A 23,847-nucleotide genomic window follows, 5' to 3' on the forward strand; every position below is an offset into this window, starting at 1 on the left:
AGTAGACATTCAATAATTGCTGAAAAAAAGTAAAATTAAATATTGTTTTCATTAGATGTTGTTAAGATGGAGTTTGGAGAAAGTTGCTTGGGGAAACAAACACAGCTGCTGTGTCAGGGCTGACACATGTTTCTCACATTTCTAGTTCTGTTATGTTTGACAGTCTCAGAATTGCTCAAGGGCATATTGGACTCCAACCTCAAGGCATGACTGAGTCTTTTGCTATCTTGGTAAACTGAGCACTTGGTGGCCAAAACCCACTGGTTCTGGGAAGTTCCAGTCTTTCACATAATGGTTTCCTATTTAATTACAGAATGACAGAACTCAGTATGCATACCATGTAGCAAGAGAATTAAGATCACAGTCAGTGCATATAATAAAAGATGTAAACCTATGTGCTTATGCATAGCTTTTAAGCTGCTTTTTAAACTTTTATTGGTTGGTACAATGGGACATTCAATCAGAAGTATTTATTGAATGTTTGTAGTAGGCACTGGGGATATGAGTTCAAAGAGCCCTGCTGTATAGTGTTTATTGGCGTATAGGAAGATAGAAATTAAATAAATTATTACAAGTGCTGACAAGTAGTATAGGGCATTATAGGAATGGTTAGTAACCCACTCTAGTTCCAATAAAGATGCCAACAATGCAGGCAAGGGGAGTTCAGAAAATAGCAGGGAAAATGTTTAAAGAAATAAAAAGATAGCTCAACCAGAAATAAAGTCTGTGATCCCCATGAAAGGTTGAAGAGAGAAAGTTGGTTAGCTTGGTAGAGATCAAGTCTCATTGGATCCCCTTAAAGGGTTTTGGAAATTCAGCTACTTTCTGGAGAATTTAATGGAAGAAGCAAATCAAGGAAGAAGAAGTGCAAGGCCAATGGTGTAGTCTGTTTCCAGGGCGGAAGCTAGGCCAAGGGATAGTCAGTGGATCCAGATGTATTCAGAAAGTCCAGTAGAAGCATTCAGAGAATATAGCATCAGAGTGGCAAGGAGAGGTCGTTGGAGAAATAAAATAATCCTGCCAAGAAATTGATGCAGTTGTACTCATGTAGAAGAGACACAATATATTATTGAGTAGGCATTAAAAGATTTTGTATGTGTATAAGATAGCTCAAAAGTGGCTATAGAGTTGAGGATAAAATCTCCCAGTTTATATAGAAAAGCAAAACAGAGAACGGTAACAAGTCGTCTCGTTGAGAGAGGAAGATCTGCCCCTTGTGGTAGTCTTCTGTACATCTTATGAGAGAGACTTGAGCTCATCCCAGAGTTTGGTTTTTACTCATACAGAGTGGATTCATCATGTGACATTAAAGCTATCTACAGAGTGAAAACAAGAGAATAGGATTAATCCTTAGGGAGATTTATCTCTGCCCCAAACATAGGTGTGAGAATATCAATTCAGTATGTTTCTAAGGAAACACTTTCAGTGGCCCTTTGCAAGTGGAGAAGATCATTTCACAGCATGCAACACCTTCAGTGTAGATGATCCTGTCCTTTGCTAAGGTGGGCACTTCCAGGGGAGCAGGGTCAAGGAGACATTGGGTTTGGAGGTGTTGTTTGACATTGCCTTGGTGATGACAGGAAGGTATATGTAGTGTAGAACATTCCACGCTGAAGGTGGGGAATTGGAGTTTTTCACTGGGAGGCTGGTGACTTAGCCTTGGGATAGATTGATTGGTTTGCTGAGCAAGCCAGAAGATGGGGTGAAGAAGAGGAGGTCTTATCTTTTGTCATGTCACCACAGTAAGTGGCTGGCAAGACATAGTGTAGCACTTTTTTTGTGGATAATATGGTTGACCAATTTAGGTCACCTGCTTGTGATCCAGAGGCCTCCCATTATGTGTTCAGTGTATCTTTCAGGTCATTTCTCCTCCTGCTTTCTTCTGTTGTACTGGATTTCCTCCAGTCTCCAAGTTGCTGGTGAATTGTTGCATGCCCTTGGTGCCCTCCATGCTCTCTTTTTGAACATTTGCTTATTGGGAATGTTTTCCATTGCTTCCTTACATGACTTTGGTATTTATTCCCCTTCACAGAGTTAAGTAACCTTTTACTGGTTTATTTGGTCTGGAATGCATTAGATTTCAACACCATAGCCCATATGCTTGGCCAACCTAGGGACATGGACATTATGAGGAGAAAGGCTTTGTGTGGATTGGAAGTGGAGAAAGGGAAATATCTTGTTGTGAAGAAATACCTGACTGTGGCACCCATGTGCTTCTTGGGTATATGCATCCTCTAATGATCCTGGTGAAGCAGCAGCTGCATATTGAACAGAGAGGAAGTCTTTTTGCATCTGTCACAAATTGGAATTTGAAACATGGGAAGGAAAGTGCACAAAAGTGAATCTTTTGTGTGTTTATTTGTTATTAATTTTTTACTTCAGAGGCAGAAAGATGGGCAGAAGGAGATCTTTCATTTATTGGTGAACTCCCCAAGTGTTAGCAACAAGCAAAGACTGAGTCAAGTTGAAACAAGAAGCCTGGAAATTCAATCCAGGTGTCCGAAATAGGTGAAGGGATTCAACTGCTAGAGCCATTATCTGCTATCTCCCATGGTGCACATTAACAGGTAGCAAGATTGGAAGCAGAGTGGCTGGGGTTCAATGCAGGCAAATGGGATGTGAGTATCTCAAGCGATGACTTAACTGCTGTGCCAAATGCCCAGCCTCACAAAACTTTTGTGTTGGACTGAAATGGGACCACCTTTGCCTGTTTCATATTAAATATCTCAGTTTGTGGATGGATTGAGTTGGGGGAAACTTTCCTGGGTGACATTTCTGTACTAGTAAATTCTGCATATGTTGCAAGAGGAGGTAGCTCTTACTCAGAGACACTTTGGTTAGTGTGGAGTTTGACAAATAAATGGGCAACGGTGATGCTGAGGGACAGCTTTTCCTTTATATCTAGACTAACAACTGGAGCAAAGTGTAAATACAAATGAGAGAAGGCACTGACGACTTGGACCGAAATTTTACCAACTGTCAGTGTGACATACTCAGCAGACCAGCAGTTTTAATGGGTTTATCTTAGTCTTTGTGTTGTGAAAGTGTCTGTTAATAATTCACCCTTCCCGAGCCACAGAAGCTGTAATCACATAGCATAAGCAGGCGCTCTGGGGCCTGTCGCTTTGCTGGAGCGCCTTGGCTGGAGCCCCGAGCCCTGTAGATTGCGACAGGAGTACCTAATGTCTGTACTTTGACAAATGGAAGCTTGGGAGAGCTAAATAAGGCAGGGACGTTTGGAGTGATTCACTTCAAGTGATAGCTAAAGTAATGGATTACTGTAACTACCCATCTGCTACCCATCAAAAAGGATGTTACACATACACATCGACCTATCTATATTTATATAGTTTGTTCTAAAAAGTTTTGCACTAGGGTGGGGTTCTGTATGGAGGAGAGAGTAGGCATGGAAAACTAGATTATATTTAGAGAATATTTATGAAGCTTCAGAGGAGGGACAAACTGAGCTTGCTGACTGATACTTAGCATATGTTTTTGTTGTCTAACAAAATATTGGAGGTACACGCAAGACTTTCCAATTGGCATAGCGATCATTAAAGTCAAAAACACGAGTCTGTTCCCCCTTGCCATAGACTTTGTTTTGATGCAGTAGTGAACACAAATCCACTCCAGATTTAAGCACTGTTTATGTGAATTTTATTTCCCTATTTAGTCACTGAATCATATTGTAGTGCTGGCAGGGAAAGTTTTGTAATTTGTTTTCCTGTGTAAAGAGTGGTTTTCTTCTACTGAGTGTTCACTTCTGCATACTTTTTTTTAAAGTTAGGCATTATATCATTACTGAGATTTACAGTTATTTAATAATGATTTATTATAGTAATTTATTCTGCCAGCTGTGGCACATTTTTACTGGAATTTGTAAATCAAATTTATATAGAAATTTACCAGGGCATGCATTTCAGGATTTAATAAAATATACTCTCAAATCTTTTTTGAAGTGGGTAGTTTTATGCTAACACATTTGGGATTAAGCTTTACCTTAACAGCCGTTGTTAACGTTCAGCCTCTGCTATGTATTTCCCACAGCCGTTGAAAATAGGCGGCTGTGAGATCTCTTAAAATACAGTTTCTGGACATCCACTTTGCTTCCCCACTATTAGTGTCATATTATATTTGACCTGGGATGTTCACATAATACTAGGCTCTGGGCAGTTCTGTGAGTTTCAGACACTGTTAAGATGTGCATCCGGAATCCTGTATGAGAGTAGACCAAGCAGGGTGTGTTTTTGAAGCCCTAGTGTCAGATTCGCCCCCCACCCCACCAGCTTTCTGAATGCATGCACTGGCTACTCACCATGTGGGATACATTTAACTTGGGTGAAGTTGCCAGCTCACACGCCTCCTGCAATTTCTTTGTTATATACAAATACTGCAAGCTATTACACTTTCTTTTTCTTTTGAAAAGATTGAGGTTTTTGTTGACTTGATTGTACGTTTGTTTAGAAAGAGGTAGACTCTTAGAAAAGCGTAACAGTGCACAGGTTTCTATCTACCTTGTGTTTTTACAAAAATATAACTGGTAATTTGAGAGGCTGTCTTTGAAATAAGTAGTTGCCAGATCATTTGCAAAAATGGCTTGTTCTTTAAGCCTGAATGAGAATTTTAGTTCTAACATTAAACCAGCAGTTCACAGCTTCAGTCAGCTGGATGTTTTGTATCAACAGAACAAATCACCTCAGTGAACTCAAACACATTGAATTCATCGATCAGTCGTTTGGTTATCATAAAGAAACGGACTAAATGTGCCTGGAAATTGAGATTTTGGGTGATGTTACTTGTTTCTTAAGTAGTAGTCTGTGGACTGTCCAGAATGGAAGCAGTGCATTTTGAAAATGCAGCTGCTAATCTCTTATAGTAGCTTCTGTTTGTTTATCATGTGCACGCACTAATAAAACTGAATGTGACAAAGAAAAAATGATCACGACTTACCTGAAATGTTAGTCCTTCCCTTAATGGCTACTACTTTGCAAATGCAGGGAAGAGTAAAAACTACAACAATGGCAATGAACACTTTGTCTTCGGATGTTATTACTTACTAGTGTCTAACAATATTCTTAGAAATAAATTTTGTCTTCAAACAGGAAATCAAGTCATAGTACATTAAAAATGGAATAATCTTATCAAAATGAAAATCATTTTAGGAGTTCATTAAAAATATATGCATAGTGTTGTGGTTGATAGCATGCTTTTATTGAATTTATGTTTCCACAATAATCATGATGAGTTTTAATGTGATTGATTCTTCACAGTGTGTGATGTTTATTTTTGTGAGGCCAATAAATAATACTGCAAGGGAAGAAATTGGGGGCTAGGAAGGTTTCCTGGAGGAGATGAGGGATGGTCTTTTCTTGTGCAATTCCACTGTTGATCCTTAGAGTGGGACCTTGTCCTCAAAAGCGTTTAGCAGGTTGTGCTGAAAATATGCTGAAGACAGAACAGGCTTGTACTTGCTTTTTAATCCCATCCTCAGGTATTGACAGTATCAGTGCAGAAGTATTTTAGAAGTCAGTTTTCCCTATTCCAGACTATGTGTGTGTAAACTTGGTTTACATGGGAAAGCTTTCTAATTCATACCAACTTGAAACCTTAAAAAAAAAAAGAAGTAAGACATACTCTAGGGATAATGGTTCTTTCTCATCTTGTGGGTAAATTTTGAATGAGTGCGGGGGAATGCCTTGAGAGGCTGGGATGGACAGGTCAGAGGAGTCCTCTGCTTATTTAGCAGTGTCAGGCATTGCTGCTTGAGGGAGCAGGCCGTGGACACTGCCTTAGGCTGTTTTCCCCAGCTCAGGAGCTCCCCAGCCACTGAAATCATTTCTTTCTCCTGTGTTCACGCATTCTGCTAAATTTCTTGAACACTTTGAAGTTGAAGACAACAGGCCAAACGTGGTAAGAAGGCAGAGGTGACACAGATATGTTTATGCTTTTAGCCTTGAGTGGGAAGCTTAATTGTTCATTAACAAAAAAGTGCAACGGGACAGTCAGCTGTTTTGTCACAGATGTCTGATCGTGAAATTAAGACATTCAGTTTGGGTGTAAACAGAAAGGATTTCTGAGTTGTAGAAACCTGGAGGATTCTTGAGCCACACTGGAAGACTTGAGAGGCCACTTGTGTTTGCTGATTGGGTTTGCCAGACTTTTGAGCAGGTACGCATTGCCATCTGACATGATTATGTGATTACCTGGTCAGGTGCCTACACCAGGGGCAACATCTCTGTTTTTTATATAATGTTGTCATAAAGGAAAAAAAAGTGGGGGAGAGGTGTGGGAGCGCAGTCCTGAAGTAAATGAAAAAGCCCTGTGCTGACAGTTGAACTTCCAGTTGTTGAGAGCATGGTTTTCAGAAGCAGTTTTAGAAATATTTTCTTAAAGATTATTTATTGTAGTGTCGAATTGGATGACAGAAGGAGAGAAAGTTTGGAGACAGTAGGCAAACAGAGAGCCATATTTTCCATCTGCTGATTGAGTCCCACAATGGCCTCAGGGATTACAGCCTCTCACGTGGGTGGCAGTGAGCCCAAGTGCTTGGGTCATCTTTTGCTACTCTTCCTGGTATATTAGCAGGGAGTTCAACTGGAAGTGGAGCAGCTAGAGCTCAACTAGTTGCTCATGTGGGATGCTGGCTTCACCCCACTTAGCCCACTGCTCACCAACACCAACCCCTAGTCGGAAGCGTTTGGACTGGATGGAGCAATGGAGTGTCCTCTCTGTGAAATTGTATCTAATGCTCATGATTCAGATTTGAGTCTTGTGAGCTCCCTCCTCCGCCATTTTACTTCATTGGAAATCTTAGTTGTTTTAAGAGAAAGATGTAGTTTTCTCTCTCAGAGCTAAAGTTCATTTAGGCATCAGTTCTTACAGAGGCTTTCAAAAACAAACTGTGAATAATTATTTCTCACATTTGCCTAGTTAACCCTTCATGTTTTGGGAAAGACTGTGCTTTTCCTGTTACTGTATACTGTACTACACATGTTTAGATGCACAATGGACAAACACAATGTCAAAACATGTCATAGCTCTTAGATTGTCCATACAGTCTAGGGAAATATTAGAATTCAAAACAAATACCCTAATTGCAAACTTCTGCTTCGGGCGTTTTTTTCTTTTTCTGATCCAGCCTGCATACCTTTCCAGGGTCAAATACAGCTTTGATTATTTCACCTCTCTCTTTAAGAACTTAAAGTCCATTTAAAAAAAATTATTTATGGGCCCAGCATGGTAGCCTAATGGCTAAAGTCCTTGCCTTGCATGCACCGGGATCCCATATGGGCACTGGTTCATCCAACTCCCTGCCTGTGGCATGGGAAAGCAGTTGTGGATGACACAAAACCTTGGGACCCTGCACCCACGTGTGAGACCTAGAAGAAGCTCCTGGCTCCTGTCTTTGGATTGGCTCAGTTCTGGCCATTGTGGCTGCTTGAGGAGTGATTCAGTGGACAGACAATCTTTGTCTCTCCTTCTCTCTGTATATCTGCCTTTCCAGTAAAAAAAAAAAAAAGATAAATAATCCTTTTGAAATTTATTATTTATTTTAAAGGCAGAATTAGAGAGGGGGTTGGTTCATTTGTTGGTTCATTCTCCAAATATACACAAAGACCCTGGTATGCCCAGGTCAAAACTAGGAGCCAGGAAATTCTTGGTCTCCTACATTGGTGCAGTGGCCTAAAGACTTGGGTTATCTTCCACTGCTTTCCCAGGTTCATAATCAGCAAGCTAGTTCCCAAGCAGAGAAATTGAGACTTGAACTGGTGTCCATGTAATATGTTGATACTACAGGCTTAGCTTAACTTGCAGTGCCATCCTCTGAAGTCCAATTTTTAAGCTCTCTATAGTTTGTGCGTAGTTCTTATTACTATTTCTTATTAATTTAAACATGTTTCTTATTTCCATCTAGGCAAGGAGCAGTGCTTTCTTTGATTTTCAGCGTGCTTCCTTGCCCGTGGGAGATGTTGTTTTCTGTTTACCTCATGATCTTCTTTGTGAGCCCATGAAACTGTTAATATTCCTCTCTTGACCAAATTGTTTGTATTCCTAGAAGTAGAGTAGCTAGAAATGCATGTATTGATTTGTACATTTCTGTGGTAGTAGGAAAGCAGTAATTTACATCTTTTACTAACTCCGTGTGATTATAAGTCTCTCCAACTACCCTGTAAGTCAGGTGAAATTAGAAGATCTCGTCTTGGCTATTGACACTGCACTAATGTGAGCACAGTTGAAGTCTGGGAAGAAATGATGCTTTCAGTATCCCAAGGAGATGAAAGTCTGCAGGCTTAGGCATTAAAGATCTAAGAAGTTCATTTTTCTTATGTTTTTCCCAGAACCTTAAAGTTATTTCATTATGTATTTGTTTTTTATTTTGTTAATTACAAATATACATACATTGTAAGCAATGAAAGAAGAGTATAGAGTTTTACACAGAGAATGCAAAATTCCTTCTCATGGAGTTTTTTATAGTCTCACAAGTGTTTCTAGAAATAACTTAGCATAAATAAAGAAGTATTTATGGCCCTCTTTCTAGCTTCCCTGTACCTCCCCTTCCTTTCCAAATGAATAGTAGTTCACCATATTTACTCTTCTGTGTCTCACCTTTTACTTATGATTTACATAGAAGTGTTTGTTATCAGTACTTAAAGCCTTTCCTCATTCTTCTTCATGACTACATAATGTTCCCTCATAAAGGCTCAAAGTAAAGTGAATAACAGATTCTGGAAAGAGGAAGAGGCAGATGTTAGAAACACAATGAGTTAATTACAGCTAACTACAGAAGTGTCAAATGAGTGTTGAATTTAAAACAACAGTATTTCCAGAACTTCCTCCCCATCTCAGCAGATAGAGCTCCTAAGCCGCTATATATTAATTGATGTTCAAAATGAAAAATTATAATTATCAGTGTAATGTCTTATATAAAAACACAAAAAAGGGCTTCTATGGCACTAGTTAAGAAAGAGTTTATCTAAAATAATCATTAATGGAGCGGTAATCTGGGATATTTGGATGAGAACTGTTTTGAAATTGGACCAACTTGGTTAGAATTTCCACCTGAACACTTAATGTAAGACTTTATCCAAGTGACTTAATTCTCTTAGCTTCAATTTCCTTATTGGTAAAATGAGGATAATAGAATCCATCTCATAACCTGTGAAGAATGGTTGAAAATATTTTGTGTTCTTTATGGTACCTGGCAAATAACAGCTGTGCCATTAATACAGAGTGACACCTCCCAGACTCTGTCTGGAATGGCCAATTCCTAAGGAGCTCAGAATGTTATCATGTTTTATCAAATTGCATATATAGTTTTATATTTTATACAGCATAACACAGTGCCCTGTACAGAATAAGAACTACAAACAGGTTCAGTTTGTTCATAAGAGGACAAGAATGTGTACCTGGGCATGTGAAGGCACTCATTTAAGGCAAACATTGGAATCCAAACTTAGGTGATTTTGAATGTTCACCTTATGTGTAAAGTTACATGGGAGGCTTGGTTGGTGGACCTACCTGCTGTTGATTGTGAACAAGTCTTCCTAACATGTCCCGTTTCATGTTAATGAACATTAAGTCACATTGCTTGTACAGTTTCCTGAGAATTTCTAAGTTCTCACTAGTAAGAGCATCTTATTGAATGCTCCATCATCTGAATGATTGCGTTGAACTCAGAGCTGCAAGAAGTTTAGGAGACGCAAGTCCTAATGAGTGGTCCAGGCATGACAGCAGCTCATTTTCCTGACTTTGCCTCAGTCCTTGCTTATATGCTAAAACAATGCAATTGGATCACTTCCTTCATATTTTTAGACAGCCTTATCATTCTGTGTACATGTCTCAGGTTACCGAGTCCAAGAGGCCCAGGTTTGATACTTCATGTCGTGCATATTTAGTATTAAGATGTCTTCATAGAAGTTTCCACCTTACCCCTGGTTAAAAGCAAATACATTTGCAACCATTGTTATTAAGCTAGCCGTCAAGAGGCCCTGTCTGTAGTTGTGGCTGAGGCACTGATATAATTTCCTTACTCTTTATATAGAAATATATGTATATGTGTATAAATATGTAAATACCTACAACAGACAACACAGTGTTTAGGAAAATGCAAAAAAGAATGTAATGCATTTCATGTGATGTTATTTTCATCAGAGGTTGGGATAATAAAAGGCATTTTTGTTACTTGGCATTTTATTTAAATATGCCTTTCATTTATGTGTGAATGAATTGTTCATGAATTTTAGATGAATGTAAAATAGCTTATAGGCCATCACAAACTCACATAGTTGTAGTGGCCAGGCAAATAATGGAATTTAGACAAAGAGGTAAATTGTAATGCAATATAGAGTGTAGAATCTGTCTGTGTGAGAGCACACTGCAACACAGGTGGCTTCCTGCTGATCGCTTGAAAGAACACGGATTTCTGTTGTCACATCTTTAGTCCCCCACACCTCACTTTCTGCCTTTACTCTCCAACCAAAACGTCTACAACTGAAAATCTGTATGTCAATTTGAAATAGCTTCTATTTTATATATTGCCACTAATTAAACACATGAACGTCTATACAGGCTCACGTGGGTAGCCAATCAAAATGTATCTGAGGGCCAGCCTGAGAAATTTCAAAGTGTATCATGTGAGCCTGTGGATGGAAATCTCCTTCTACACATATAAATCTGCAGCAACTAATATTTATTGAGTGCGTATGCGTTAGGGACTCACCTAGATCTCTGACATTAATCGCAGTATTTCCTCTTCTCAACTGTTGTATGAAGTAGTACTGTGACTCATTTGAGAGCTGAAGAATTTTAACAAAATCATTTGCTAAGGTCATATCATTGGAAAGGTTCTTGTCTTCAGACCAACAGTCTCACTGTAACCACAAGGCGAGTTTACTCCTAAGATATGTATCACCTGCATGTGCCATAAGCACATGTACAACCATAAGTAACTGAACATGAAGGCTACGTGGAGTGTTGTCTGTTATTCTTCCTTAGTGTATGGTGTTACAGATTGTGCGTATGTGTGTTTGATATAAGGAAGCACTGGAGTACTATGTGCTTTTCACACTTTGTAAGATTTTACTGATAAGGCTAGGCTTAGATCGTGTAAAAATTTCACAGAGGGTTTCTTTTTTTCCTTTGCTACAAGCTAGACATCCTGAGCTTTCTGTGTCCAAGGGCAGAAGTTCTTTTTCTTCTCCGTGCCATTTTTAAACCCCACCCATGGAAATGCTCCAAGTCTTGAGTGATGATCACTTCCTCTGGGCAAGGGTATGAAGAATAAAAGTAAATCTAACAGGAGGAGTAAATCCCAAAAGACAGTGATAAGTACTTGAGGTCAGAGACTGCCTCTTTTATAGTTTGTCTACATACCAAGCTCATTAATATGAATAATCATCTTAGCTGTAGTGTTGTAACTGCAAAAATAATACAAAAGACAGGGCTTGTCCTGTGTTTTTATATCAGCTTCCATTATTTCTAGGATTTTGGAGCTGTTATTTACAGAATGATATGAAATCAAGTATGTCTCATGTTTCTGCTTTGTTTCCATTTCTGTTTCCTATACATATAATATATACATGTAATATTTCCATATAATATGGAAATATTAATACAAGAAAAAACCACTATGGGAGGGTAAAGTCCTATGTATTTATCCATTTGGATTTTTCCCCTTAGGGAGTCTGGATCACCATTCTTTTATGTACACCTTTTTATGTCTTATTCATTTGGTGTGGAATGGGCTGGTGGGGATATTCTTCTAACACTCTATACTGTTCGCTCAAGTGAAGTGAACGAACACCAAACCTTCATTATCGGGACTATATCTCAGCCCCTGGCTCCTATAGAAAAACCAGTGTGGTTTAGATGTGGGATGGGAAGAGTGGTTTCCATTGGTATTAGCCTACGGGTGCTTTGGGGCTGGTGCACACGCAGCTGTGGGTTACAGATGCTTGATCTCCTGTATTAATGTGGCTAACATGTGAAACCATGGCACCCACAATACTACACAAAAGTCCACGCCTCTGATATGTGCAGAAATAACTCCTAGCTGGAGAAATTCCATCCTCAGGAGCTGGAATCTGTTCTGGAACAGAAGGTTCTCTTTTAGAGGGGTGGAACCAGGCACAAGGTGCTTGATGGTATTGGACTGGGTACCAGGGACTGTGTCATGGGGTGTCTACAAGCTTGGGAGCTTTTACCAAAAATAGAAAAAAAAATGGAACTCTCACCCTGAGGTTCATAAATTCCGAATTCCAGGCAGTGTGTGTGTAGTGGGAAGTGCATACATTCTTCCATTGAGTTTCCTTGGAGATGTCAAGTGCTGACAGTGACTGGTGGTTGCCATGTAACTTGGCTGAGGGTATGTTAGGAATGCTTCCACCAGTTTTTTTGTTCCTCTTGACCTGTGTCCAAGGATGGTAGGACTGGGGGACTCTAGATACAAGAGAAAGAAAATGAGCTTGGGGGTAGGTGCTGCTTTCTTGGCAAGCTTAATAACCAGGACTCTTTTCAGAGCATAGGGAATTCTTGTTGCTTCTTACTTAGACCCGTGCTTCTTTCTGATGGTGCATTTAGCAGAACTGGGATATTTCAGTTAGTGAGATAGTTTTCTCACTCAGGTACAATTTCCATTGAAATAGTAGCTTATAAGTATCCAGAAGTTAATTTATTGACTCTTATTGCACTTCTGAGTACCTAATAAATAATTTATTCGTCTGATGGATATGTGGCTACCTAACCAGGGGGCATGAAATATGCACTGTTTTTTCTAATACACTGAGGGATACCTGTTTATAAAGTATTTAGTATTGGTTTTATAATGCACTGTTGACAGTTGGAGACCATGAAGCTCAAAGATCAATGTCATTTTGGCCTACAGTATTAATGCTGCTTTATAAAGCTCTGTGACAGATCACCAAGACAGTGGTCCCTACAGAAAGACTCTGTTAGTATGGCATCTGCCATGGAAAGCTGGCAGTTGGATGTATTTGTCCATATTCCTGAGATAACTCATTTAGTAGCTGCTCGTTGGGTGATGGAACCCATCAATTCCTTGTCCTGGAAAGGGATTCCAGATTTAAAGTACTGAGAACTGCTGTGTAGGCCTTGCTAACATAAAGGAGTGAAACGTGGCTGTCCCCTGCTTTGTCTCATGTGCTAACGTAGTGACAGTCATCCACGTTACCTGCTTCTTCATTGAAATCTTGTAAGTGACATAGCTTAAAGACATTTGGGTTTTGTTCATCTTAGAAAATTTGCTTGACCAGAAGTAAATTCACAGGCATTGAAAAAAAGCTGTACCTGATAAATGTTTAGGAATGTAGGATCTTTAATTAGAGATTAAATAATTTCATCCAAAGTCGGTTGTCACTTTTAGTTCTCTTTATAAGAACCACATGCTGTGTGGATGCTGTGCAATGACAATGACTTAAAGTGTGCTGTTGTCTATAAGAGAGAAAGTTTTTAAAATGAGGAATTTTTCTCTTTGCTTTAAAGATTTTTTTTTTCCCCACTGGGTCTAAGTATTCCTCTTCCTGTTCTGGAAACTGAGATATTCTTTCTCCAACCAAGTTGACTTGCTTATTTCTCATGTACTTTTAGGAACCCAGGCTGAGTTCTTTCTACTGTTTACCTTTTTTATACTCACATCTCATTGATCTAGGATTTCACTTAATCCCATCCTGATGGTCCAAATCTTTGGCATACTCAAGGTCTTTGATTTCATCCTAGCATGTCTGTCTTAGCAGCTACCCTCAACTTTGACTTTTTTGGACAATCATTTCTTTTGTATATTTACCATTTATTGAGTGCTTACTTTAAGCACTTGGTAGGCGCCTGATTACCACCAGAGATTTATAAACTCCATGCCTTTGCACAACTGTACCATTTAGAGTAAAAGAAATGGGCAGGAAAATGGTTTTCTAACAAAAACACAGGCATAAGCATTCTTAATACTTGTACTTCTTTTTTCTTTTAAAGATTTATTTACTTTCATTGGAATGGCAGAGTTAACAGAGAAAAGGTGAGACAGAGAGAAGGATCTTCTGCCTGCTGGTTCACTTCCCAAGTGGCTGCAACAGCTGGAGCTGAGATGATCCGAAGCTAGGAGCCAAGAGCTTCTTCTTGGTCTCTCACATGGATTCAGGGTCCCAAGGTTTATGGGCATATTTCTACTGCTTTCCCAGGCCATAAGCAAGGAGCTGGATAAGTGGAACAGGCAGGACATGGGCTGGTGCCCATATGGGATCCTTGTGCATGTGAGGTGAGGATTTAGTGACTGAGCCATTGCACTAGGCTTAATACACGTATTTCATGTATTTCTTTTTAATGTTTTTCTAGTTTCATAATTTTTTTGTAAAATTCTATTTTGATGATGTTTAAACAATTGATTGGGATTGGAAGGGTTGAGGACTAGGAGAAAGCAGGTGAGACCATTTCCACACCTTCCTTATCTTCTTCCTATATCTGGGGGTGGGAGGGAGACAAGGGGAGCAGCCACACCCAGCTTCCCAACGGTCTAAGTACCCGGTAATGGGGAACTGCCACCCAGTGTCATACCAAGGTCCCTGACATACATGTATGTTTTAACCGTGGAAGTTTTTCTTTATCTTTTACCTTTGGTTTCTGAATAAGTTTTTTTTTCCTTTTTTCCCTCCCCACAGGGGCACCCTTTTCATTTGTGTGCTTGATCACATTTTCTCCTAGGACCCTTCTATATCATTTTCCCTCTGGCTTAGATCTTCAATATCCTTTTCTCTACTGGCATCATCTCCCTTGTCTGTGATTGACTTGTTTTCCTGTAGTGAAAGCAAACTGTAAATTCACCAGCAATTCCTGCTAGGTCTTGCCAACTTTTAAGGTCACTTTTCTCTTCCTTTACTTGCTTTTTTTTGTCTGATTTCTCCAAGGAATGCCTATCTTTTGGCCTCTTTATAATTTGCTTAGTTCTTAACTCCTTTGGAATATGGATTCTGTATACCTGTCTGGCTACTAAATATCCCACTGTGATACATAAAATAAAATATTTCAACCCCAGATATATGTTGAGAATGGTACACTGTATACCTGTTTACTCAAACTTAAGAACTGATAACACACAAGCACATCCGAAGCATGCTGGGTCACTGTTTAAAATCTGTTGTACCAGACACTGTGAGTCCCTCTTATCAACCCACCACATTCCTCAAGCACCATTCTGATTTTGATGTTTATCGTTCCCATGCATTCTATTTTGTTCTTACTGTATTTACCACTTCATGTGGTTCACTGCATCCTATGATAGTAATGGATTTAAGACCTGACTATTCTCCCTCCTGTAAGGACTTTCCTCCCTGCTTATTTAGAACATTGGACAATCATGATGGTCCAGGTGGTTTCTGTCTTCTCCCCTAATATTCATTGACATCCCCAAGATGCTCACCTTGGGAACTATTTGTTCCCCCTGGAATGAGTCTGTGTATCTGGCTCCCTGCCCTTTTAACTACAGTATCTAATTCTGAGCATTTCTCATTGCCTAGTCATCTGAACAACAGGCTGTCCAGTGTCCCTTCTCCTAACTCTCACAGAGTAGCACAACCCCATCCCCAGTGATAGCGCCACTATTTTCTTAGGTTCAGAATATGGGAGCGTTTGTGGCATTATACCTTGTCTGTTATTTTTGTCCTCTTGTTTTACATCTTCACATTATTTTGTTGTTTTTTTCCCAGCCCAATTATTTGTCATTAATGTACCAACAAAATTATAATAGTTTCCTAACCGATTGCTTTACTTCTATCTTTTACACATTAGTAAAGCTTCTAGGAGTATAATAATGATCATATCATTTTGTCATTGAGATGTTTTTAGAAATTTGACACTTGGGATAGTTTGCAATTCTCTATGGTAGATTTTAAGACCCTCCTATTCTGGTGGTGTGTGTTGACTATTTGTCCTGTCATTCATTCTTGCCCTATATTCATTATTTGTTCTGCTCCAATAATATCACTTATTGAGGAAGAGTAAAGGCCAGGCCTTACGCCAGAGCAAGGACTGTCTTAACATAGAAGCTTTCTCTTACTAGATTGGATGAAAGGAATTTTTTTCCTGAGTTGTATAGAATTCTATGTTATCACATTCTATTTTTATTAAGATGATTTTCGTTCATGGCTTATCTTGAGGACAAGAGTGTAAAGTATTTTTTAAGGTCTTTTAAAAATTATTGTTAAATTTTGAGTGACCAAGAAGAGATCTTTGATCCATCATTTCACTTCTCCATGGCTGTGATACCTGGGGCTGACTCAGGCCTAAACTAGGATGCTGCAGTTGCATCTGGCTTTTCTCCGTGGGTTAGCAGGGGCCATGGGATGATTTCCACCGCTTTCCCAGGTCCATTAGCAGGAAGCTGCACCAAAAGCAGAGCAGCCAGACCCCTGTACTAAGATATAGGATGCCAGGATCCAGAGTGGTGGCTTAAGCTGCTATGTCACAGCATAAGCTTCTGGATTAAAAACTTCTGTGCAGAAAATTAAAAACTTCCTGATGCAAACATAGCATAGCATCTTGGCAAGCAGGGCCTTGGCTAGCATTTCCCAATGATGGCTGATAATATTTAAGGTGATTCTAAAACTAAAGTGGGAGAACACGGGAATAAGAAATTGATCTATTCAGGACAGAAGTATTTCATTTATCCACTAGTGAATTATCCAGATATTCCTACTTTGTTGCTTTTGTTTCTTCTAGGGTTAATTTGTTTAAGTGTTAGTTTTTGTCGCATTTAAAAAATGTTTTCTATGGGGAAAAACATGTTTGGATGATCAGAGGAGTGTATATCTGCAGTTAAAAAAAAAAGAAAAAATGTATTTTGATGTGCTCAGTGTTTATAAGTCCCACTGTCTGCAGGGTGTATATAATTTCCTTTCTCATTCTCTCAACAGGCACGCTTTGTGCCCACGCCACCTCCACGCAGCCTTACTTGCAAATCAGAGGACAGGCTTAGTGAACAAGACTGGCCAACGCCTTTCAAGGTTCCGTGTTTCGGAGTTGAAACTTCCCAAACTGAGGTATGTTGTTGTGCATGAGACTGCCTTGGCACTTGATGTGCTCTCACTGCATGGTGAAGGTGTCACTTACCTAATTTTCCCCAACCCCCCACTCTGCTTGCTGTATTTCACACTCATTCTCATTTCATGTAACTGGCTGCATATCTGCTTCCTCTGAGACAGTGTCTGCAAGCAGTAGATTGAATGGTGGTTATCCCAAAGATTTTTACTGTGATAAGGCATCGGCCCTGTTTTGACTCCTCTTCTCCCCACCCCTTATTTTTCTTTTCCTTTATCTTTCATTGACATAGCTCTGGGAATCACTGCTTGTTATCAGTATTTTTAGTAGTACCAGAGTACTATTAATAATAGCAATGGTAAACTTTCAAAACTGAAGTCTGAGATACATGCAGAAAAGTGCCTAAGCCTTAGCTGGGTACAGCTGGGTCAGTTTTGACAAAACTAATACGTCCAGGTCCACCAATTAGAAGGACACATTGTGTGTGCCTACGGAGTTCCCCTGTGCCTCTGCTAGACACTGTTCTCCAAGAGACGTAGTCACTATTCAGACCTTCTAGGCCACTGTCAGTTGTTCTTACTTTAAGCTTACCATTAAAGGAGTGTGGTCACCTATGAGGTTTCCTAATTTTGAAAATAATCTCTAAAGTTTGCTGGCATTTGCTTTATTTCAACATTTTCCTCCCCATTTAAATAGGTATATACTATGGCTTGGTTCTACAACTGGTTTTGAAACTTTAAGTGTACTGGTACTTTTAAAATTTATCTTTTTAGGTTTGTGCCACATTTCTAAGGGTGTTTCTGCTATAGTGTGCTTATTTGCCTGATAACTTTAAAGGGAGTGTTGGCTTTTTAAAATAATTTCGTACAATGTTTAAGTCATGGCCTGAAACACTATTTTTGGGGGGGATGTCTGTGAATCTTAACTGTCCTGAGAAGAAATGAAATTGTTATTAAGACATTTTCTGGGCTGCAAACTTGTTGGTTGATAGACATTAGAAGATTACACTCTTTAGAAAATAATGTCATTTTTACCATGCTTGCGGCTTCCATAGTCTTACTTCTATACTTCATATGTAAATGCTTACTTAGCCGCCTCACCCTCAGTGTGTTTTCTTCCCATTCCTTTATGGAAAGACGTGCTGATTCTTCCTTCTAGAAAATTTTCTGGTAAAACATTGACTCTGGGTATGATAGAAGGAATTCACTGCCACTGTTTACACCTGAGAGAAGATTTAAAAGTCACTTTTGTGTTTTTACACCAGGATAGGCAGAATGTTTGATCTTTTGTAGGCGAGGGATTCATGCTGACCACAGAAGCTTTTGTGTCTGCGAATGTCTTGCTTCTAAGTATTCATCATTTTCCTAGCATTTTGTCAACTACCTCAAATACCACACCCTATCCAAATCTTGAAAAAAAATTTTTTTTTAGTATATCAAAGGATTATGGCATTTGGCTCTTTCCTTGATGTGTTTCTGTGAAGCGGAGCCCCTGATTAGGCTGTCAGCAGATGCTGTAGCATGTTGATTGTTCTTACTGGTATGGAGAGAAGCGTCAACCGAAGCAGCTTCTCCCTTTTGCTCTAGAAGGCTGAAGCGTTTGGGTGCTCTTTACCCTGGGTAAAAGGCCAGTGCCATTTAAACCTGGGCCTCAGCAAACCTTTTGTAGGAATCCTGTGTTTCCCTCTTGGTACCAGGTTACATAATGTGATGTTTTCAGCATTTGCATTTTCTCCCTCAATGTAGATGACTGCTCTTTTAGGGGTGTAACAGTCACCATGCTTTGTCAAGTGCCTTGATGTGGTGTTCTTGTGAGTAAACACTATAGCTTTTAGTCCCCACAATACTTGGCAAAAAAACAAACAGAAAAACTGAGCAAAACCAGAAGGCATTTACATTTACAACATAGATCGTTGTAAAGTTACAACCATAGATCGTGGGCTTTTCCCCTGAAATATTCAGGCTGTTCTAGCTGATACGTCTCCGTGTGAAAGGCCCACCCCAGGCTGCCAGAGCCACTTGGAGAGGGGGCAGTTATGCAAATTGGAAAGGCACACAAGAAGATCTCACAGAGGAGAGACTGGCAGGCACAGATAACAGCACTAGTTTTAGGTTCTGTCATTTGAATTCGTGAAAATTTGTGAAGTGTATTTTGAATTAGTTAGTAGATGAACTATTAGCCCAAATTAACCTCTCAAGTTTTTATGAGAAGGGACAATAGAATTGAGTATCTCCTAAGAAGAGGGCTGGGGGGTGGGTATTGGGTGCAGTTGTAGGTGCCACTTGGGATGGCTGCGTCCCAGCTTGAAGAGTCTGGGTTTGAGTCTGATTCTGCTCGCAGTGCCACGCTTCCTGGGCATGGGAAGGGAGAGCACATCATGGCTCAGGTAGTTGGGAGCAGAATCTCCCTGCCACCCAAATGGGAGATTCGGTTTGGGTTCCTGGTTCCTGGCTTTGATTTGGCACAGTCTAGGCTGTTGTGGGTATTTAGGAAGAAACTCCAGTGGACAGCAGATCTCTCTCTCTCTCGTTGTTGGTCTCTGCTTTTCACATGAATAAGATGGAATTTAAAAAGACGCAGCCTCATGTAATGGCACAGGTGCATAGCTCAGTTCATTCACAGATAGAAAGGCACTGAGTTAGATCAAGCAGTTGGCTCTCATGCGTCATCATTTTACTGCTGCATTCAGGTTGGGGGGGGATCCCCTAACAAACTGAAATGAAAAGGAAAACTTATTAAATTAGAAAGTGTAGTTGTCCAAGTTCCTTAAAATGTCACCTCAGAGATACTACAAAAGTTTCTTTGATCATCAGACTTGACCGCTGTGGAACACTTGGCTGTCGAAGGAAGGGTGTTTCATCCCTTATAAGGGTGGCAATGAAAAGGAAAGTAGGAGCCAGTTTGGGAGTGCAAGGATTTAGATGTAAAAGATAAGTGAATCTTAATTGTGCAGTCGAGTGCCTTCGCCAGCAGAGATGACTATTCGTATCCGAAGTCTGTCTTAAAAGCTCCAGTTTAATCTCTGTTCCTCCCCCCCCAACATGCCGGCATAGTAGAGTAATATTTCATATTTTTGTGCATGTGTGGGTTTTTTTTTCTTGAGGGAAGTGCTCTGAACCTTCCACTGTCCTCCCATCAAATTACATATGTGAGTCCAGGGAAAACAGGCATGTTCTATGATGATATAATTATTCACAAAGGGAAAAGCTGGACTAAAATTATTGTTAGTTTTACTTTTTGTCTATTCTTTATGGGTGAGTAAAAAAAAAACTTCTCCCCTCAACTTCACATAGAAAATGAAACTTTACACAATAAAATAGGGATGGCAGGTCTCACAAGGGAAAAAGTTTGCTGTCAACTTTTTTAGTCAGGAATATGGAAATTTGGGTGGATTATCTGTTCAGAGGAGGTTTCCTTTATTAATTCTTCTTTTTTTTCACTTAAGACATCTGTTAACATTTCACACAATCCAACAGATGTTGCAAAGCAAGTCCCATACTTTGTTCTCCAGAAAAATGACATTTCCTCAATCGGTTACCCCACCTCTGTGACTCAGTCTAGCCTCGTGCTTCTGCATAATTTGCATATATTAAGTTATGTACCTTAATTCCTTATGAATGTGTAGCTGTAGCATCACTTTTCTTATGGCCTAGTCTGATTTGATTAGAAACTGCTTTCATGTTGTTCTAGAATTGAGAGGAGGCAGACATTTTAAAAAATATCCTTTGAGAATGGCAGCCTGGTTCCACATTGAAGATAGGATTGCCTGCATTATGAACATTTTTTTTTTCTGTAAAATAATTGAGTTACAAAAGCTGGAGTTGTTTTGCCCATAAGGAAGTGCTGATTGTCATGCGATGTGGAGCGTCATTTTTATTATTTTGGCAAGAACAGGGACAGTTTTGTCTTGACAAGCCATTAGATGAATACCAGCGTGTGTCACATGAAAAACCACTGATCTTTAACCCAGCTCTGTACTTAACCAAGCCTTGAAAATGAATAGTGAATAAAAGAAGAGCAAAGGCCAGTTGACTGTCATTACAGATTACAGAATCTGTTAACAGCTGCCGCGCTGAACCCAGGGAGGTTCAGGTATTGTTCTGGGGACCCGCAGAAGTCCTAGCACTTCTGCTGCAACTCTGGACATAAATTGTGCATTCGTTTTATGTTTGCTTAGAATTTACATCGGAAATTCTGGAAAACAACCAGGAAGAAGTCCTTATATGTTTTCTTTGTGAATATCTGCCTTTATCACAAAACTATGTGGATTTGTACAAAACTGTCCCAAAGAGGCATTCCTGACCCAACCATAGAACTTAATTTGTGGAAGTGTGCTTTTAAAGAAAATACATAGTTAGTAGAAAACAAATAGGATAAAATATTTCCCCCTTTCCAAAATTGTCAAGAATGCGAAACAACAACAACAAAGAAAAAAAAACCCACTCTACAAATCTGTATGCATTCATAATCCTTGCTTCACTTGCCTCTCCAGTTATCAACTGTTGCTGTTTTTTTTTTTTAACTCAAAATGTAACTTTTTTTTTTTTCAGAAAATAGAGGAGAAAAACTGCCAATTCACTTCAATACCCCAATATTGAAAAGATCAGTAATGTTTTAAAACAGTCAGTTGTGGGAATTACTGCTTACAGAGCTAACAAGAAAGAACACACTTTCTCACTCTGCTGGTAGAATTGCATTGTGCCTCCCTGTAGTCTTGTTATCCCACACTAACTGAAATGCAAATTCTGTGTAGCTAATTGGATCTCATTGAGGGTACATGCACAGTGTGTAGTTACATGCAAAAAGGTTTTAAAAAGTACATTTTTCCTGTTATTACAACTTTTAGTTGAAGATCTACCATATAAGTTCAGAATATATGCATCTGATTTTTTAATAGATTACTGAAAAATATGAATTATGAAAAGCACAATAAAGTGCCATCTTATAGATTAGAGGGAAAATATTTAATTACAGCAGCCTTTAAATTAGTTGGCTGAAAACTTTTTTTTTTTTTAGATTTAGGGTATAGTATCTAACAGCTCATCTATTAAAACTATGTTAATAATGCAATCCTATTGTTGGAACATTTAAGACAACATAAACACCTGAAGTCATTTCCAAGAGAGGTTACCACTTTTACAGTTGCCAAGCTTGTGTGCCTATGTTTTTGATGTGTGTTGGGTGGTGAGATGGAGGGGCTCTCATTGTTGCCTTATCTTTAATAACTGACTTGCCTTTGGATGTGGTTGCTATACTTCTTCCATTCTTTGATCCATTGCTCAGTCTCAGTAAGTGTGAGAACACCAACACATGTATGAATCTCTCCTGTGAAATATATGGAATCATGGCAGTGCAAGGCAGTTGTAGAAGTGAGTCCTTTCTTGTCCCCCTTCTGAATAACTTCCATCCACAAGATTCTTGAGGATTATCCTATCTCCTGCTGACTTACATAACCAAGGAAAAAATTCAGAAGGCACGTTGGTGCTCTGGAGGTGGATTTGTTTTGTAGTTGCATTCCTCACAGTGAAGTAAAGTGTCTCACCTGCTAGAAAGAAAATTAGCCAAAGAAAATAAACCTATGAGCCTGGATTTTACATGCTACCTTGTAGTGGAAGTGAGTGGCAAGTTCAGATGCTGTGTTTTGGGGATATCTGGAAAGATCACATTTTTTTTATTTCCAAAAACTTAATGAGAAAAGGAGTGTTTGAAAGTTAAAGTCTACACAGCATAGCATGTATTTATAATGGAGGTTTCATTTTACTGATTTTACTGATTTATTATTAAGCTTTGGGGTTACTAGTTGCCTCTGTTTTAACAAAGCTTGTCCCATGTATAAACTAGTCTTTACCAGCTAGTCAAATCCATTTAGCTGGTACAGTTATTCTCTGCTAGACTGGTTGTAGAAAAATGTGTTCGAAGCTGTAGAATGGTATTCCAGTGTTTTTTAAGGCTTGGGTTGTGGCTGTAAAATGCAGTTCAAGTTGCACTGCATACCTGCTTCAGCTAGTGCAACCTCAGACCTGGATCTCTCAGAGCTCAGTTTGCCTGCCCTGGGTAGCACTTTGTCAGACGATGGCTGGCCGGGCGGACCAGATTTGGATGTATTAGCTGGTCAGCCTAATAACCCTGTACAGACTGTATTGATTTTCTAGGAGAGAGTTTATGAACTAAATAAACTTGGGGTTGGTATCTTAATAAACTGCTTCTCTCAGTCTGTCACATTTAGTTATGGAGCTGTGCAGTTTAGGGGGAAAAAAGGCTAATTCTGTTACAGATTGTTCACAGCAGGGTCTCCAAATTAGCCCTTTGTTTTGTAATGCCACCTTGCTTGGGCTCGCTTTGAGCACATTTCTCAGTTTTGCCCTAATGAGTTGCAACACTGATAATGTGGCTGATGATCTTTCATTGATTTCACTATCACTTGCTTGTCTGGTAATTGATCCGTTGCTGAGCCTCTAGTTAATTATATCGGCTTTGACATGGCCCGGTCCACGGGGAATTTCGAGTCTTGCAGAATAACAGTTTTAATAAAAGAGTCTATTACTGCAGGTGCTTGCTGCTGCATGCCAGTTGATTTTTGTGTTGTGGGTGTATGTGTCTGTGTGTGCCTGTGTAAAGTGGGGGGCAGGCGTGGATAGGGAAAGCAGAGGAGTGCTGAAAGCAAAAAAAAAAAAATTAAATGGGGGGGCTAGAAAGAGGAAGAGGGAGTGAAGGAGAGCAGCAGGAAGGAGGGGGAGAGACAGACAGAGGGGAGAGGGAGCCAGAGGCAAGAGAGAACACGGAGGCTGAGCGATAGGACAGGGCTTG

General features: G+C 39.6%; 1 protein-coding gene across 2 annotated transcripts in view; it reads left to right on the forward strand.

Moving 5' to 3' along the window:
* BNC2 (basonuclin 2) overlaps nt 1-23,847 on the forward strand; it is a 423,821-nt gene that overhangs the window by 110,146 nt on the left and 289,828 nt on the right. For both annotated transcript variants that reach the window (XM_040962743.1, XM_040962742.1), the window contains one exon: nt 16,917-17,042. In XM_040962743.1, coding sequence (XP_040818677.1) covers nt 16,917-17,042 — 126 coding nt within the window. The remainder of the gene's footprint in view (nt 1-16,916; nt 17,043-23,847) is intronic.

Source organism: Ochotona curzoniae, unplaced genomic scaffold (assembly GCF_017591425.1).
Source record: "Ochotona curzoniae isolate NIBS_2020 unplaced genomic scaffold, NIBS_Ocur_1.0 scaffold_3208, whole genome shotgun sequence".
NCBI lineage: Eukaryota > Metazoa > Chordata > Mammalia > Lagomorpha > Ochotonidae > Ochotona > Ochotona curzoniae.